General features: G+C 50.6%; 1 protein-coding gene across 3 annotated transcripts; it reads left to right on the top strand.

Annotated features, from left to right (window-relative positions):
- Positions 1-2,265: 2,265 nt before the first annotated feature.
- Positions 2,266-18,336, top strand: Rcc1 (regulator of chromosome condensation 1). 3 transcript variants are annotated; one of them, XM_052177574.1, is made up of 11 exons: positions 2,266-2,349; positions 9,943-10,024; positions 10,680-10,718; positions 11,611-11,798; positions 11,948-12,127; positions 14,013-14,109; positions 14,201-14,323; positions 14,828-14,983; positions 15,190-15,309; positions 15,524-15,676; positions 16,855-18,336. In XM_052177574.1, exons 2-11 carry the CDS (start codon positions 9,952-9,954, stop codon positions 17,028-17,030), a joined length of 1,305 nt encoding a protein of 434 aa, XP_052033534.1. In that variant the 5' UTR covers positions 2,266-2,349; positions 9,943-9,951; the 3' UTR covers positions 17,031-18,336. The 3 variants fall into 3 exon arrangements, with proteins under 3 accessions (XP_052033534.1, XP_052033533.1, XP_052033535.1); XM_052177573.1 differs by lacking the exon at positions 2,266-2,349 and adding an exon at positions 4,433-4,534; XM_052177575.1 differs by lacking the exons at positions 2,266-2,349; positions 10,680-10,718 and adding an exon at positions 4,433-4,534.
- The last annotated feature ends 134 nt before the right edge of the window (positions 18,337-18,470 follow it).

Below are 18,470 nucleotides of genomic sequence, written 5' to 3'. Positions count from 1 at the left end.
GCCTGGTATATAGAGTGAGTTCCAGGACTGCCAGGGCTACACACAAACCCTGTCTTGAAAACCAAATCCAAAAAAGAAGTCTGCTGTAGTCCTGACCTGGAACTATAGACCAGGCTGGCTTCAAACCACCCACCTCTACCTCCTAAGTGCTAGGATTAGTAATGGGGTTGGAGATGGTTCAATGGCTAGAGCACCTGATACAGGATCCATGTAACATCCTGGGATTCTTGAACACAGGCATATAACTGGGTACAGTGTGTACACTCAGGCACAAGTACTTAAAAAAGTACGATTGCTGGAGAACTAGGGATTGGCTTTTAAAGTCAGGACACGCCTGGCATGTGAGGGGTCCTGAGTTAGGTCCCAACATTGAAATTTAGTTGATAGCCTATTCCTGAATAAAAATAAGGTTCCAACTCCTATGAAGATTGATAACTTGCTGGACCCTCTTTGTCTTGAAACAGTTTCTTTGTATAGCCGGGGCTATTGTGGAATTGCTTCTGTAGACCAGGCTGGCCTTAAACTCAGATGTGCCCTCTTCTCACACCTTAATTCTGGGCTTAAAAAGTCCTGCACCACTAAGACTGGGTTGACCCTCCCCCGCCCTTTTTTTGTTTTTTGGGTTATTTATTTATTTATTTATTTATTTTTGAGACAGGATTTCTCTGTATAGCCCTGGCTGTCCTGGAACTCACTCTAGACCAGATTGGCCTCGAACTCAGAAATCTGCCTGCCTCTGCCTCCCAGAGTGCTGGGACTACAGGCGTGCGCCACCACACCCGGCCAAGGCTTTTAAATCTATAATTTGTGTATCAGTGTTTTGCCTGCCACGTATAGCTATGAAAGTGTCAGGTTCCCTGGAACAAAGTAAAGATATTTGTGAGCTGCTAGGTGGGTGGGTGGGTGCTGGAAATTGAACCTGGGTCCTCTAGGAGAGCAGCCAATGAATGCTCTTAATAGCTGAGACATGTCTCTAGCCACTTATTAATGTCAGTGTTGCCTGCATGTGTTTTTGTGTGCCATGTGCAGATCAGAAGGCACAGATCCCTGAGAAATGGACTTAGATGGTTGTGAGCCACCATGTGGGTGCTGGGAACTCAAGGTTCTCTGGAACCTCTATTAATAGGTTGTTTTTTTGTTTTTGTTTTTGTTTTAGGAGGGGGTGGAGGGTGTTGAGACAAAGAGTCTCCCTGTCCTGGAAAGCCTGCCTGCCTCTGCCTCTGCCTCCTGAGTTGGCTTCTGTGAGCAGGCCCTTGCTTAACTGTCTTTACACACATAGCAAGTCTTCAAAGAGTCACTGAGAAATGGGAATGACCATGGGTGGTTCCTGGGGTGTACTGGATAAGATTATGACAGATAATACCACAGAAATTATTTGTAAACATTTGTGAGATACCTAAAAAATGCATATCTGGGAAGGCAGTGGGGCCACACCTATGTTCATATATAAGTGCAGGCTTTAAGCATGATTCACTGCTTTTGCTCAAGTTCCTCCTTCCCCCTTTAAGGTTTACTTATTTTATGTGTGAGTACACTAGCTGTTTTCAGACACACCAGAAGAGGGCATCAGATCCCTTTATAGATGGTTGTTTAAGGCTTATTTGATTATATCTCTACGGCAACCTTCACACCAAATGTATAAGTAGGCAAGAGACTCCAACTTCATTCCAGGTTCTGGAATGAAAAGTGCCATCCTTTTAATGCTCCCTGTCTTCCTCCTGACTTAGTATTGGGGGTACGTGGTAGCTCACAACCTTCTATAATGGGATCTGATACCCTCTTCTGGTACGCAGGCATACATGCAGACAGAGCATTCATATATAAAATATGTACATGGATTTTAAAAGTGGATGAGATTAGTCAGGCGGTGGTGGCACACGCCTGTAATCCCAGCACTCTTGGAGGGAGAGGCAGGTGGATTTCTGAGTTCGAAGCCAGCCTGATCTACAGAGTGAGTTCCAGGACAGCAAGGGCTATACAGAGAAACCCTGTCTTGAAAAAACCAAAAACCAAAAACCTAAAAAAAAAAAAAAGTGGATGAGATTGAGTGACAGAGACTTGGTGCCACACCCCTGCAGTCCTGTAATTATGAATTGGAGATTAAAGATAGCCTGGGCTATCTTCAAAGACACGAGGCTTTCCCAAAAACAATAAAAAATAAATGAATAAAAATAAAGTTTTATAAGGGAAGATAAGTGATGGTCATTTTTCTGTGATTACATTAAGCCATGTGAATGAATAAGATCTTGGAGAAAGACATCAGAGTTTCCAGGGTGAAGCTTGGAGAAACTTCACAGTTTACCATCCAGGGGAGGAGGTCACGATGGAGGCAGAAGTCAACCTGAAAAGGTAAGACAACAGTAGGGGGTTGCTTTGGAGCTGGCACTGCACAGTAGGGGAAATGAAGCTGGCGAAGTCATCCGGTAGGTAAGAGTGCCGGCTGCCACGCCTGAAGACTGGACTTTGCTCTCTCAAACCCACATAGTGGGAAGACAAAACTCAGTCCTGGAGGTTGCCCGCTGACCTCCGCAAGCATGAACATACACACACAAATAAAACTGTAAAATGTGGTCGCGTGAGTGTATAATGGTAGGTGACAGCTGTGAATGGTGAGGGGTCCCTGCCCCAGCTGTGAACCCCACTCTTGCTGATGCATGAGCCAAGGTGCCAGCCCTTTTCAGGTGCTGGTCTTGTGCTTTAGTAACTGGGCATGGTGGTGGAAAATATCTTTAGTCCCATCTCTAGGGAGCCAGAGGCAGGAGGGGTTCACAGTGAGACCCTGTCTTATAAATAAGGGAAAAGAAAAATGTTTAAAATGCTAAAAATGTCAGTTTAGGACAACTTGGAGTCAGAAGTAATTTGTGAAACACAGAAAATACTTTCTGCACAGATCGATGCCCTCAGGGAAGCCGTACCCAATCAAATGTTTTTTCCTCAGGAAACTTTAGATCTTATCTTACAGGGCTGCTTGTATGAGGATGTTAGAGGAAGTTTTTCCTTTCCTTTCTTTCTTTCTTTTTTTATTTTTCTTGATTTTTATTTTTTTTAGTGTAGGAGTGTGCTGTCTGCATGTACACTTTCATGGCAGAAGAGGGCAGCAGATCCCTTTTATAAATGGTCGTGAGCCACCATTTACAGGGAATTGAACTCTGGACCTCTGCCAGAGCAGCCAAGTGCTCTTAACCACTGCGCCATCTCTCCAGCCCTAAACCATTTCCCACAGTGATCTGTTTCCGGTGTAAGCTCCAAACTCCAACAGTTCCCAGCTCTGAGTCACGTTTTTTTGTTCCCTTCCCTCCCTTGACTGCCTTGGAGTTGAGCCTTGCACCTCACACTTAGGCAAAGCACTCACTCAGCCACTGAGCTGCAGCCAGTGAGTGCTCCTCTTTTCTCCCCAGTGGTTTTTTCCCCCTTCCTTTCTGGGATAGACTCTCTATGTATCCCTCCTAATCTCCTGCCTCCGCTTCTGGAATGTTGGGATTGTGGGTGGTGCCACCAACCCAGGCATTACCTTTTCCACTTCCCGCTTGCTGTTTGCCTCTCCATAGTTACACTTTACCCAAAATCCATTCTTAAAGTTCTGAACATCTTATCTTGTGACCAGAACCTTCCCATAATCACACACTGTCTCCATGGGCACACTAGTCTTCACCCTCTACTTTGAGACTAAATGGCCGTTTCACACGTCTTACTGTCTTTGCAAAGGTCATCCCTCTGGGACAGGAGAGATGGCTCAGTGGCTAAGGATGCTTCTTGTTCTTGCAGAAGATGGAAATTCCATTCCAGCACCTACATGGCGGGTCACATCCATTTGGTGTGTGTGTGTGTTTGATACAGGTTTTCTCTGTGTATCCATACTACCCTGGCGCTTACTCTGTAGACCAGGCTGGCTTCGAACTCAGAAATCTGCCTGCCTCTGCCTCCCAAGGGCTGGGATTAAAGGCATTCGCCACCACTGCCTGGCCGTCGCATCCATTTGTAACTCCACTTCTACTGCAACCAATGCTCTCTTTCTGGTCTTTGCAAACACTATATATGTACATGGTGCACAGACATACCTACATGAAGAACACTCATACATATAATAAATGAGGAAGTGTTATTCATCCTGAATGTCTTTTCCACTCAGACTTAATTAGCCGTTCCTGAGCACTAACTAGACTAAATCAGACAGCTCTGTATTGGGTGGTTAGCTTTCTGCATAGATACTTTGAGAACTAGAACCATCAACCTTGTTTTGTTCCGTACAGATCATACGCACCAGATTTTCCTAAACAAGCCGGGATTCTGATAGTTTCTCCGGTTGGTTTTCGGTCCACTCATGCCACTTGGGGAGGAATCTCCCAAATACAGAATGCTGCTTATAAACTAGGAGCAGCCGTGCGCACTTCCCGCGGTGGCCGCCAGGGGCCGCCCGGCTCTGTGTTTTCCCTTTTGGCCAGGGTCGCGGCCGGAGGCCCGCAGAGCGCATGCTCAGGGCAGTTCGCCGCCGGCCGCCGAGCGCCGGAGTTGCTTGTGGCGTCCCTGCACCGAGGTAGGTCGCGCTCCCATTCGTGGGGAGCCCTGGGGACAGGAAAACGGGAAGCGCGCGAGGTCGTGGTGGGCCGAGATCGCTGCCCACGTGGCAGGCTGCACGTGAAGCCGCCGGCGCTCCGGGCGCGCGAGCTCCGGCCCGCGTGGGGCCCGCCTCGCCCGCGCACGGGCCCCTTAGCCGTCGCGCTCCGGGCGCGCGCTCCGCTCCGCGGCGGGAGATTCAAACGGCTGGTGCGCGGGGATCGGGCTCGCCCGGCCGCGGGAAGCTCGGGGAGTCGCCGGTGGGGAGGGATGAGCAGCAGCCACAGACCGTGGCCTGCCCTTAACCCCCATCAACCCGGTTGTTTGCTGCCTGACGTTTCCCTGCCGCTGGGGAACAATGGTGACAAAGGCGGGCCTCCGTGCTCTTTGCGGGGCTCAGGGGCTCCCTGGCGAGACTTCCATGGGTCCACAGTTAGGGTCTCCTGAGATCAGCAAAGTATGCCTGTGGAACTTGAGCGTCGCTGCCGCCAAGTCTTTGGTTCATCAGAAATTAAGTCCTCTGACCACGTGTGCGGTAGCACAAGCTGAGGGTATGAAACAGACCGGGAACTCCAAAGCGGAAGCCGTAACCGGGCTGTGGAGGGTTGGGGATAGCTCTCCAGGTGAGGTTTTAATATGCTTTGGGTAACAAGGTCAGGCTAATCTAGACATGGGATGGGGTACAGCACATTCAACTACTAGAAGTGTTTGGGGTCATAGACATCATTGGTGCTTGTGGGGAGGGTGTGGCGGATATAGGAGAAGGCTGCTTCACCCAAGAAGAACGTTCAAATGGAGCTCAGAAAAGATGAGTTGGAAGTGATTCACCAGGTTCTGGTCAGAGAGACAACTAAGAACGGGAGTCTGGAGTGAGCAGGTCCCACCAGATTCTTTTAAACCTTAGTCTCCTCGCCTGTACAAGGAAGGTGATGTGTCCTATAATCTGCAAAGCTGCGATTGCTCTTCTCCCTAGGAAAAAAAAATGAACAGATAGCCCCAGGATGTACCACATCCATCTAGACCTGGCTGAAGGACTTCCTGGTCTGCATTGTGCCTGCTCCAGTTAGTTACTGGCAGCACACAGCAGCAGCCTGCACAGGCCTTCCCTTCTCTCCAGGTAGCCTTTCCCACAAAGATATTCTTCCTCCTCTAAGTCTAGCTAAAAAGTTCTGAGTGTGGGGGAAGGGAGGACCACTGCTGGGGTTGCCAAGTCCTCCAGAAATGGGAGTAACTGGAAAACACCCGGATCCTGGTAGGTTGTCTAACTTAGTATATACTTACCCATTTGACCTAGCAGGTGAGGAAACTGGCTGCAGGCAGCTCCAGCCCTGGTTGGGGGCTGTCCTCTGGGGTGTCATCTCACCTGTGGTCTGCGCATCTGTTTCTGACATGGTGACAGGTCTGAGCTCTTACAGGGCCATACACTGTAGGTTCTTTTTTTTTTTTTTTTTTTTTTTCCGAGACAGGGTTTCTCTGTATAGCCCTGGCTGTCCTGGAACTCACTCTGTAGACCAGGCTGGCCTCGAACTCAGAAATCCACCTGCCTCTGCCTCCCAAGTGCTGGGATTAAAGGCATGCGCCGCCACCACCACCCGGCCACTGTAGGTTCTTATTAATGGAAGCTGACTCGCTCTTTTCCCAGTTTTTAAGTTTCTTGATGATGGATCCCAGGGTATTAATACGGTGAGAGAAGACAGAAGTCTTTTTAAGGTTGTTTTCTATACATGTATGTATATTCTAGTACTTCGCTTGCATGTATGTCTGTGTACCACATGCATTGGCCCAAGGAAGCCAGAAGAGAGCATTGTATCCCCTGGGACTGGAGTTACAGGTGATTGTGAGCCGCCTATGGGTGCTGGGACCCAAACCTGGGTTCTCTTGAAGAACGGCCAGCACTGAGCCTTCTCTCCAGCCCTGGCTCTTTTATTTCTAGAAGCAGGGTATATCTCACATGTAGACTTTCATTGACTGGCCTTGAAGTGTGGCCCTCACGGCGGGCAGTGGCGCATGCCTTTAATCCCAGCCCTTGGGAGGCAGAGGCAGAGGCAGGTGGATTTCTGAGTCTGAGTTCCAGGCCAGCCTGGTCTACAGAGTGAGTTCTAGGACAGCCAGGGCTACACAGAGGAAACCCTGTGTGGGGATCACAAATCCTGCCTCTGCCCACCGTGCCCACCTGGACCCACTTTTAGAAGGTACCCTTCCCCTGCCTTGCTTCTGGGTTCCCGCAGCAACTAAAGTTGCCCAGGGACAGATGAGGAATTTGGCTCATAGACAATTGGGGTGTCCCAGGAGCTCCCCTCAGCCGGAGACCTGTTGGATCTGGCACTCCTCCACACACCCCCACACACACATACACCTTGACTTTCTGCTCCTTGAATTTGGCCAAACCCACCAGGAATTTCAAGAGATTTGCTCTGGCCATCTCAAATTCCAACCTGGGTTATCGTGTATCTTTAGGTGACACTTTTGGGTAGCAGTGGTGAGACAGGACTGTGTGACCTTGGTCAGTCTAGGTCAGCTTCCTACATTCTGGGATTACAGGTGTGTGCCACCATAAACAGCATACCTTCCCCCCCCTTTTTTTTTTTTTTTAAAAAAAGGGCTTGGGCCTTCTCTTGCCTGTCCTTGGGTGTGTGACCGTGAGCGAGGGAAGTTACCTTCTGAGGTCAGGTTCCTCAGCCCTGAAATAGGTGTGTCCGTGTGTTCAGTGTCTGGACTGGGCTGAGTTTGTTGTGTGTTGCCTGCACGTGTTGTCCATCTGAACATGAACAAGGGACTGCAGTGTGCGTGTGGAGGTCAGAGGTTTGGTGACAGCTGTCTTCATTGGTTGTTCACTGGTGAGCCTGGAGCTCCGCCGAGGGTGCGCTGGCTCACCAGTGAGCTTCAGCGATCTGTGCATCTTCCCGCCATGCCCCGCACTAGGATGGTAGAGGTGTGCTGTCCCCGCACTAGGATGGTGGAGGTGTGCTGTGCTCAGCGTGAGAGTGCTCGCACGGCCATCCCTTGCGTAGTCTAGGCTCTCCTCAGCCTGACTGCGGCTCAGAATGACTTGTGCGTCACGGGTGCCAGGGGTGCAGGCATTTGCCACCATGCCCAACTTCATCTGCTTTTGAAAAGTAAAAACTTTTTGTGTGTGGCAAAGATTCATGAGGGGCATTTCCTAGTTTTAGTTTCTGTGGGAGGGAAGGATGGGTTGGGAGGAGGGGAACAAGGCATGACTTTCACAATAACCTTACTTTCCCCCTGAACATAAGCTCCTGAGTACCGGAAGCAGGGCACCCCAGGCACTCCAGAATGTTCGTGAGATGGTGTCCATGTCCCTGTCTGAGTACCTTCCCTGCTAGGGTCCAGGCTTCTGTCCACCCTCAGAGGTCGTTGTCATCTCCTTTTTAACAGATGGTTAAAGGATTGTTAAAGATTGAGCTTACTAGAGCCCTGGAAGGTGAATTGAGTTCCCAGTGATCCCAAAGACCACTGTGGGGAGAGGGGTCTCTGTGGCGCAGAGGAGGAGGGAGGGTCCCATTGCAGGAAGGGTGGAAGCTAGCTGGTCAGAGTTCAGAATGGCCGCCTCACCACAGAACTGGGACAGCCACAACCCACACAGGCTCTGCAGGAGCCTGGGCCTGTGTTGAATGCGTTGGTTTCCTCCCTCTGAGTCAGAAGTCGTTACCTTCTGAGTCGACTACTGGGAAGCCTGAGGTATTTGGACTTCATTGGAGGCAGTGGGGTGGTGCCAACCAGATCCCCAGGGGACACTGAGAAAGGGCCTTTGAGCTGCGTTGTCATTCCTGTCTGTCAGGAGAAGGACCAGTGAGTGAGCTTGCTTAGATTCCCACAGCTCTGTATCTCAGTGTTACCTGGAGAAGACCCTAAACACCATGCTACCACCAACATTTATTTCTTGAGCGAGCATTTACTGTGGGACCGTTTTTTCATTTCTTGAGGTTTTTTTGTGTTTGAGTCTGGGCCTCTCTATAACCCTGCCTGTGCTGGAACTAAGTCTGAGTATGTAGACCCGGCTGGCTAGCCTTCTGGGACTAAAGGTGTGTGTCACCACTCCCGGCTTTATTTTATTTCTCTATTTTTTTTTTTTTTTTTTTAAAGATTTATTTATTTATTATATGCAAGTACACCGTAGCTATCTTCAGACACACCAGAAGAGGGGTCAGATCTCATTACGGATGGTTGTGAGCCACCATGTGGTTGCTGGGATTTGAACTCAGGACCTTCGGGAGAGCAGTCGGTGTTCTTAACCGCTGAGCCATCTCACCAGCCCTATTTTTTTTTTTATTATTATTATTATTTTTTTTGGTTTTGGTTTTGGTTTTGTCGAGACAGGGCCCTTGCAGTCTTGGAACTCACGCTGTAGACCAAATCTGTCTGTCTGTCCCTCCTGAGTGCTGAGACCTAAGGTGGACACCCTCCCGACTTGATTAGAACTACACCTTTTTTTTCCTGTTATGGGATGAAACCCAGAGCCTCAGACAAGCCAGGCAGGAGCTCCGGCCATGAGCCACGCCCCAGCACCTTGTCCCAGCTCAGTTTACCCTGCATGGTAGCTGCATGTGTGGAAGCACATGCCTATCAATTCAGCTTAGGGGGTGCAGACAGAAGGAGGGCGCTCAGAGCCATCTAAAGCTGCAGTGAACCCTGTTTCGAAATAATAGTCTAGTGGCTAAGAAGCCTGAATGGATAGCATCAGCGTTCGGGCTGCGTGGGTTGGGCTTAACCGGTTTGATTTTGTGTTGTGTGGTTTGCTGTTTTACTTTGTTTTGAGACAGGGCCTCCCTGTGTAGCCCAAGCTGGCCTGGAGTTTACTATGTAGACCAGAGAATTCGGGGTGCTGCTGTGCTGGGTCTTGAGTAGGCACCACACCTGGCTCCTGTCTGCTTTTTTTTGTCACAAGGAATATCTTTCTGTTCGATAGACTCATTTCTAGAAACGTCTATTTTGATGGCTTTGTACAGTTCTCTCATGGTTATTCACGTGTGTGGCCCGCCAGTCCACTAGTAACGACCTCTCCCCACGTCCACCTTCCTAGGGCTGAGCTCACGGGCATGTGCTACCAGGCCGGCTGTGAAGTGCTGGAAAGAGAATAGGATTGGACTTGGCTCGGGGAGATTGTCCCGGAGCTGAGCTACATCTGGCTCTTAGTCCACTACTATTAAGGTCATTTCTCCACACAGCGTAGCAACAGTACAGAGTAGTTGTGAACTTGGTCACCACTCACCGGTTGTCAGGGTGAGATGGGACCCTCTCTGGGATGGATGTCAGGATCTGTGACTGCCAGGGGAGTCCTCTCACACTTCCGGCTTTGATGAATATGCACAGGACAATCTCTGTTATTCTGACATGGAGTATTTGGCTGGGTTTTTTTCCCCCCATCAGGACAAGAAGATGCCACCCAAGCGCATAGCTAAGAGAAGGTCACCCCCAGAAGATGCCATCCCCAAAAGCAAGAAGGTGAAAGGTAAGGTGGCCGTGATCCCTTCTAGGCTCAGAGTATTCTCTCCAAACAGTGAGACATCTGGGCCTACGCTCCTTCCTCCCTGGCCTGAGGCTGTGAGGGCCTTAGATGTCCAAGGACCCTGCTCAGCTGGAGGGTCTCCTGCATCGTACCTAGGTCAGCTCTTTAGCAGTCAGAAAAGAGGCCTGAGCCAAGCTCATCAGAGCAATGCTGGGACCCCCAACCCCAACCAGGATCCTAGAGCCTGGCCCCAGGCACAAGCATGGTGTTGCCTGTCTGAAGGACTTTGGCTTCCTCCCCCAGTAACCAGAAAAGCCCTTGGCCCTTGCTCTGAATTGACGGCTTGAAAGCCCAAGGCTCTTGGACCTGCTGGGCTTTCAGATGTAGTTTAGGTCCTGACTGCTACCTTGTCACTGTAACCACAGGCAGGTCACTTCATCTGGCTGAGGCTGCGCCTCCCTTGGTTTCGTGGAGACAAGAGCTCCGCCATCCTGAGTCGTTGAGAATTAGAGATCATGTCCCAGCTTTGTCTGAGGGACCTGTCCTTTCATTTTCTCTCTCTACAACCCCAGAGTGTGGCAAGGACCAGGGAAATTGACCTCTAACCTGGGAGGGAGGAGCGTAGACGGCACGCTCAGACAGTGTCTGTCTTTTGCAGACACTCGTAACCGCGGTCCTGCTACTCGCTCCTGCCAAGGTGCCTGTGGGCCAAGCCCAACTGACCAGAAAACCCAACCCGATGGCTCCCTGCCCAGTCCAGCCTCTGTGCAGCCACAGTGGCCCTGGCAGCCGGGGCCACACCCTTGGGGAGGGGACTGGATGCCATTGACCGGAGGGCTGCGACAGGCTTTGATTGGCTACCAAAAGGCCTTACACTGCCCACTGGTTGGCTCACACCTCTGCAAATAGATCTGAGGGTTCTTACTCTGCCTTCCGTACTGAAGGGGCAGTTTGTTTTCCTCCCGTGTTCAGGAGTTGGAAATCACAGCCGGAGGTAGAGGGGCATTCAGATGGGAGCTGATACCAGGTAGTTGCTAAGCAAACTCTGGTGATTTGCTTCGTGTCCTGGGATGTCTGTTTGGGAGAGGATGGCCCTGGCTATCCCAGAACTCAGAGACCTGCCTGCCTCTGCCTCTGAGGGCTGGAATCAGAGGCTGGCGACAGGTTCTTCTAAATATGAGAGGTCTGCAGAGCCAGCTAGTGTGTAGAGTAACCGGTTAGTAAAGGTTGGCAGTATGGGTCACATCTGTGACATGGGCTCACCTGGAAATTGTCTCTTCACTGTCCTGGTGCCCTACCTACCCAGATCCCTTTCACTGTGCGGAGTGTCTCCTTGTTTCTCTTCCTTCCTCATGTCAATAACATGCATGGATTTTAAACCTCAAAATAACCCTAGGGAGGAGACAGATACCGTTGTCATCCTCTGTTCACAAAGGGGGATACTTAGGTCCACGAAGGTCTTGCTTATGACCCTATTGGCAGAGGAAGGGCTTGAACCCCTGGCCATCCCAATCCCAGAGCCTGTGACAGGACCCTCAGCTGTCTGCCCTCATCCTATACACTCAGGGGCTATCTTCTCCGTCTTTTAGTCTCACACAGGTCCCACAACACAGAACCAGGCCTGGTGCTGACACTGGGCCAGGGCGACGTGGGCCAGCTGGGGCTGGGTGAGAGTGTGCTGGAGAGGAAGAAGCCGGCCTTGGTGCCCCTTCTGCAGGACGTGGTGCAGGCCGAGGCTGGGGGCATGCATACTGTGTGTCTGAGCCAAAGCGGCCAGGTAGGTCAGAGGGTTGGGACGGGTTGGGACGGGTTGGATGGGGCCTGGGCGCAAGGGTGTGGAACAGAATCTGGCTATCGAGGCAGGCAGTGGCCTACGCAAGGAGCCACGGGGCCAGACTTTGTATTAACGGGACATCCTGGGCGCAGGTCTACTCCTTCGGCTGCAATGACGAGGGTGCCCTGGGAAGGGACACTTCAGTCGAGGGCTCAGAAATGGTCCCTGGGAAAGTGGAACTACAAGAGAAAGTGGTGCAGGTGTCAGCGGGGGACAGTCACACAGCAGCCCTCACCGAAGATGGCCGTGTCTTCCTCTGGGGCTCTTTCCGGGTAAGACTGGGGCTGACAGGAAGAATTAACTCGATCCCCAAGTGATCCACTTTGCACAGGATCGAAGTGTTTGTGAACTGCTGGGAAGTAAGGGCCACACATGTGGGTGGTCCCAGATCCTAATCCCAGCGTTGTCACACAGGCCTGTCCACTCCTCAACTGTTTGCCTGGGAGTTTGAGGAAGTGCACGTCTTTGGGAAGAGGCAGGTCAGGCTGCCTCTGGGCTGCGCTGGCCCCGGACACCGCAGTCTTGTCTCCTCCTCACTCTCTTTTGCATCCCCTTTCTGGAGTTTGAGAGAAAGGTCTGTGGGTTGGGAAATGTCCCTTCTTGGTCTCTCGAAAGCAGGGGAGTGTAATCTTTGTTTGTAGGTTTTTCCCCTAAGATGAGGTCTCATGTATCTCAGGTTAGCCCCACACTGACTATGTAGCTGAGGATAACTTTGAACTTCTGATCCTCTCTTTATCTCCTGGGTGCTGGAAATACATTCTTGGGCAGAAGCAGAGATCAAAGTGAGGGCTCTGTCGAGGGAGGACAGCCCCAGCCTGGGAATCAGAGTTTCAGAACTGTGGCTGGAAATGCCTCAGGGGTTAAGACCACGTATTGTTCTTTTGTTGTTGTTGTTTTTTTTGTTTTTGTTTTCCCAGAGACAGGGTTTCTCTGTGTAGCCCTGGCTGTCCTGGAACTCACTCTGTAGACCAGGCTGGCCTCGAGCTCAAAAATCCGCCTGCCTCTGCCTCCCAAGTGCTGGGATTACAGGCGTGTGCCACCACTACCAGGCATCCAGGTGTTGTTCTTGCAAAGGACTCCGGTTTGGTTCCCAACACGCACACAGCAACTCACAGCTGTTTATAACTCAGGTGCGAGGAAGACCAGTGCCTTCTGGCCTTTTTGGGTACTAGGCACATATGGGGTGTAAAGACATGCATACTTGTAAAACACCCACAAACACTACAGTAAAAGTAAATAATAAAAAAAGAAAGAATTTCATGGTTATTTCCTTATTAAGGCTATTATAAAAGCAATTATTCATTCATACTTATTTTTTGAGGCATAGTCTCTCTATGTAATTCTATCTGTTCTAGAGCTTGCCTTTAGTTCAGGCTGGCCTCAAACTCACAAAGATCCTCTTGCCTCTAGGATTAAAAGTGGGCGCCACTCTGCCAGGCCCTCATTGACTTGAGCTGGGTTCTTGCTGAGTATCTCTGACTGGGTTGGAATTCACTGTGAGGAACTCAAGCTCAAAGATTGTAACTCATTAGTGCTGGGTTTAAAGTCTGCCAGCACACCTGTAGAGGCACAGAAATGCTCAGAATATCCTGGCGGTAGTGGTGCTTAGATCCCAGCACTCAGGAGGCAGAGGCATGCGGATCTCTGAATTCAAGGACAACCTTGTCTACAGAGTGAGTTCCAGGACAGTCAGGGCTACACAGAGAAACCCTGTCTCGAAAAAAAGACAAAAAGAGGGCTGGAGAGGTGGATGGCTTAAGTTGGTTAAGAGCACTGACTGCTCTTGCAGAGGTCCTGAGTTCAATTCCCAGCAACCACATGGTGGCTCACAATCATCTGTAATGGGATCTAATGCCCTTTTCTGGTGTGTCTGAGGACAGCAACAGTATTCTCATTTACATAAAATAAATATTTTTTAAAAAGGAAAGAAAGTGCTCAGAATAATATATTGCAAGAAGATGGAGTGCGACCCTGCTGCTCTCTCCCCTCTGCTCGCTTCTGCCCCTCACTTTAACCCAGTTCCCAGATTTCCGTGTGTGGCCAGGCCCCTGCTGCTGTCTCTCTGTCCATATCTGCCGTCACTCGCTGCCAAGCAGCTGTCTTGGCCGTTTCAGAGCGGCCGGACTGGCTGCTGAGCCTCTGTCCCTCCCCGTTTAGGACAATAATGGTGTGATCGGGCTGCTGGAGCCCATGAAGAAGAGCATGGTGCCTGTTCAAGTGCAGCTGGACGCGCCCGTGGTAAAGGTGGCCTCGGGTGAGTGCTGGGCACACGGGGCAGGGCAGGCTGGCATAGGGTCAGCCTTGGGCCTTAAGACAAGCCCTTCCTGCGCGCTCTCTCACCTCAGGGAACGACCATTTGGTGATGCTCACCGCTGATGGAGACCTCTACACCTTGGGATGCGGGGAGCAAGGTCAACTGGGCCGTGTACCTGAATTATTTGCCAACCGAGGTGGCCGGCAGGGCCTTGGTAAGTGACTTTGTACCTCCAGTGGGAGGATTTTTAAGTTATCCATCCCCTGGTAAAGGTAAAAGGCGGATGGGATTCAGTGTCCGCTCATAGCCAATGCACCTCCAGTGTTAAAACTCAGGCCTCAAGCTGGCCGTGGTGCTCACACCTTCAACTCAGCACTCAGGAGGCAGGGAGGGGTGTGGATCTCTTGAGTTTGAGGCTAGCCTGGTGTACGCACTGAGTTTTAGACCAGCCAGTAAGTAATCAAGGGGATGAGGCTGAGACTTTGGGGGCTAATTCCCTTACCTCTAGCTCCCCCTGTCCCGTACCCTGCCCCTAATTATTTACTGTGAAAAGAGAAATGTCTTGATCAGAAAATTTCTAGCACAGGGTAAGTTCCCCTTAAATCTCTCTTTCCAAGAGTTGAATTTTTGAGCAGGGTGTTTGAACAGGCCAATCCAGGGCCTGTTTAGCCTCCGTTGGAAATACTCTGTCACTGATCCGCCTCCTCTATACTGACAGAGCGACTCCTGGTCCCCAGATGTGTGCTGCTGAAATCCAGGGGAACCCGGGGCCGGGTGCGGTTCCAGGATGCCTTCTGTGGAGCCTATTTCACATTTGCCATCTCCCGAGAGGGCCACGTGTACGGCTTTGGCCTCTCCAACTATCACCAGCTCGGTGAGTCCTCGTCAGGAATGACGCGGTGCCCTGGATTCCAGTCACGCATTAGCATTCATTCTTCCGTTTTTGCTTTGTGGGATAGCCTGCCCCCTCGGAGCTGAGGTGTAGTGTAAGGTGACATTTCTGGGGATGGGTGGGGCTCGCCTTGCTGGGGATGGCAGCGAGAAGGGAAGCTTCTGGAACACTCTCACCCCTGACAACAGGAACTCCGGGCACTGGATCTTGCTTCATTCCTCAAAACTTGACATCCTTCAAGAATTCCACCAAGTCCTGGGTGGGCTTCTCTGGTGGCCAGCATCATACAGTGTGCATGGATTCAGAAGGTAGGATACCCAAGTCTTGTCCATCTCGGAGACAGTAGTCCCTGAGACTGCCACATCACAATGATCGGGGTTTGGCCCATCCGTGAGGGTTGTCCTGGTGCTTCAGAGGATGAAGGCACTAGGGGCCTGTGCAGAGCATCTTCTGCCTCACCTGGTGTGCGTCCATCTTACTCGGAATATGCTGTTGCTATTGTCTCCTCTCCTTCGTCTACAGGAAAAGCGTACAGCCTGGGCCGGGCTGAGTACGGGCGGCTGGGCCTTGGGGAGGGTGCCGAGGAGAAGAGCATACCCACCCTCATTTCCCGGCTGCCGGTGGTCTCCTCAGTGGCCTGTGGGGCTTCTGTGGGGTATGCTGTGTCCAAGGATGGTAAGTGGCGTTCCTCAGATCCGGTTGGGTTTTGGAAAGTGGGGGTCATGATACCTAGCAAATTCTATGGCATGTTGATCTCCCGTCAGATGGAGTCAGATGCAGTGTTAGAGATGACGCAGCTTTGTCATTGATTCTCAGAAGCTCTGGCCAAAAAAAAAAAAAAGCGTCTCAGCTTTTGTTTTTTGAGACAGGGTCTCACCATGTAGACCAGGCTAGCCTGGAACTCATGGAGGTTCACCTGCCTCTGCCTTCTGAGTGTAGAGATCAGAGGTCTATTCCATCATGCTGGGCTTAAGATTTTTAAATTTATATGTTGTTTTGCCTGCATGTATGTCTGTTTACAGTGTGTGTACTTGGTGCCTACAGAGGCCAGAAGAGGGCATCAGATCCCCTGGGACTGGAGTTAATGGTGGTTGTGAGCTGTCATGTGGGTCCTGCCAGCCCAGCAGAAGAGGGCGTGGACACATAGCAGCCAAGGCCCAGCCTGGAGGCCGGCAGCACTGAGGCTGGCAGCGGTGTTTGTGCTCGCCTGGGAGGACTCCTCATGCAGTGGAGTTCGCACTGCACCATGGAGGTTCAGTCCTTTGTGAAAATCAGGTGCCCGGACACACACTTAGTCCCAGTACTCAGGAGGCAGAGTTGGGCACATGTCCATGAGTTTGAAGCCAGCCTTGTCTACATAGTGAGTTCTGGGCCAGCCAGGACTACAAAACAAAACAAAACAAAACATACCAGAGGGTGGCATATCAAACTCAAGTAACAACAGAGTAAAAGGTGGCTGGTTTCTTTTCTTTTTTTCTTTTTTTTTTTTTTTTTTTTTTTGGATTTGGTTTTTTCGAGACAGGGTTTCTCTGTATAGCCCTGGCTGTCCTGGAACTCACTCTGTAGACCAGGCTGGCCTCGAACTCAGAAATCCTCCTGCCTCTGCCTCCCAGAGTGCTGGGATTAAAGGCGTGCGCCACCACTGCCCTGCTTGGTGGCTGGTTTCAAGAACAGAGATTTAGGATGTGGCCTGGGGCAAAGAGGGCATGACCCTCTGGCTCTGGCAGTCTCCCTTGAACTTCTGAGCTGGGACCTTGCCAGACTGCTGCTGGTTAAGGCCAAAATTCACCACCATGTCCTAGGCCTTTCCTGCAGACCCCAAAGACAGCTGCCTCTATTTCTGTCCCTTGCAGGTCGTGTTTTTGCCTGGGGCATGGGCACCAACTACCAGCTGGGCACCGGGCAGGATGAAGATGTCTGGAGTCCCGTGGAGATGACTGGCAAACAGCTGGAGAACCGTGTGGTGCTAACTGTGTCCAGTGGCGGCCAGCACACAGTCTTACTAGTTAAGGACAAGGCACAGAGCTGATGAAGTCTTTGAGGGCCTGGCTTCTGGCCCCAACCTAGCTTCACAGAACAGGAAAACAGCCAGCTACAGATTCCAGAAGGCCCCTCCCTGACCCTGAGCAGATATCATCTCCTGTCTTTTCCATCACCACAGCAGAATCCTTTTTCTTCTGTTTCGTCCTTTCTAGAATCATCCTGGTACTTGTAGGATGTGGGGGGATGGGAGGAGGATCTCAGAAGGATCTTTGCTTACCTTTTTTCCCTTTGCCACCCTGCCTCCTGTGGTCCTAGCTGGTGCTGGCTCATTACCTACAAAACCCAAAATGGTAGCTTAAAACTACACGCAACATCCTGCCCCAGAGTTTTGGTGCCCATACTCTGAAAAGTTGGGACTCTGTGCAGCCCATGAGCCTCTTTCTGTTCCTAACAGTAGTTTACAAGGACACAGATGGTTTGTAGTCATCGGATCCAGCTGTCATAGATCCATGCCTGGGAAGGTCTGGACAAAGGCTTTACAAGGCTCTGGGTGACCTAAGCCAAATATTTGGCTCTAAACAGGTGTCCATGGGCAAAAACACTGACCTACTTGAAAACAACCAACTATCCTCCCAAAAGCACAAAGCACCCCAGTGTCCCTTGGGGACACTGTCACCTGTCCATTCCCCATCAGTCAGCCTTTCTGCCATAGAGGACTGGATAGCCATGCTGGGCTCGGCTGGGCAGTCAAGGCGGTGTTGGAGAAGGGGTGGGGGTGTTTATAATGGTGCGGGAGGAGAGGGAGGGCATGGAGGGGCAGAGGCTGGTCCTGAAAAAAGAAACAGGCTGAGAAAATAGTTTTGATTTTTTTTAATTGTATAATATCTTGGAGGGGAGAGTAAAATCTTATAACACTTTGAATAAACTTAGAGTTTTATAAAATAGGCTTTGTTTTTATACATGTCCCCTGGAGTTGTTTTGTTGTCTTTAAAGGAACAGGTTCTGTGAGCCTGTGTTAGGGTTATGGCTGACCTAACCTGTGTTTGGGGTAGCTGTGCAGTAGGAACCACTGCAGTTTCTTCATGGTCATGATGCGTAAGACACGGGATAGCTTGCCTGCTTGTTCAGTAAACTCTCAGTGTAGCCGAGGCTGACAACCTGCTCTTCCTGCCACCGCCTCGTGAATGCTGGAAGTACAGGCCTGGCTTTGGAGTGGAATTTTTAAATCCTAAATCAGGCGTTTTTGTTCCTGTTACCATGTGTTCCTGGCTGGTCTAGAAATCACAAAAACGTAGCTGCTTCACCCCCCCTCCACCCCGTTTTGTTTTTGATTAAAGTATGTAACTACTACACCTGGCCCAAATTCCAGTTTTTAAGTATAGCACATTACTAGAATTTCTTACTGATTTGCCTACATTCTCAACTGCTGGTGTATTTAAAGCTTTTCATTGGGTGTTGTGTGACAAGCGTCCTTAGGAGTTGCTAT

This window comes from Apodemus sylvaticus, chromosome 3, assembly GCF_947179515.1.
Source record: "Apodemus sylvaticus chromosome 3, mApoSyl1.1, whole genome shotgun sequence".
In the NCBI taxonomy this organism is placed as follows: Eukaryota; Metazoa; Chordata; class Mammalia; order Rodentia; family Muridae; genus Apodemus; species Apodemus sylvaticus.
Note: the sequence above shows the minus strand (reverse complement) of the source record. Positions and strands in the feature narration are given on the sequence as shown.

Excerpts from the sequence above, each read along its gene's own strand:
- Rcc1 (XM_052177574.1), top strand. The coding sequence starts at position 9,952 with ATGCCACCCAAGCGCATAGCTAAGAGAAGGTCACCCCCAGAAGATGCC. Across the intron at positions 14,324-14,827 it reads AGGTGGCCGGCAGGGCCTTG|AGCGACTCCTGGTCCCCAGA; the intron begins GTAAGTGACTTT and ends CTATACTGACAG. Across the intron at positions 15,677-16,854 it reads GTATGCTGTGTCCAAGGATG|GTCGTGTTTTTGCCTGGGGC; the intron begins GTAAGTGGCGTT and ends TGTCCCTTGCAG.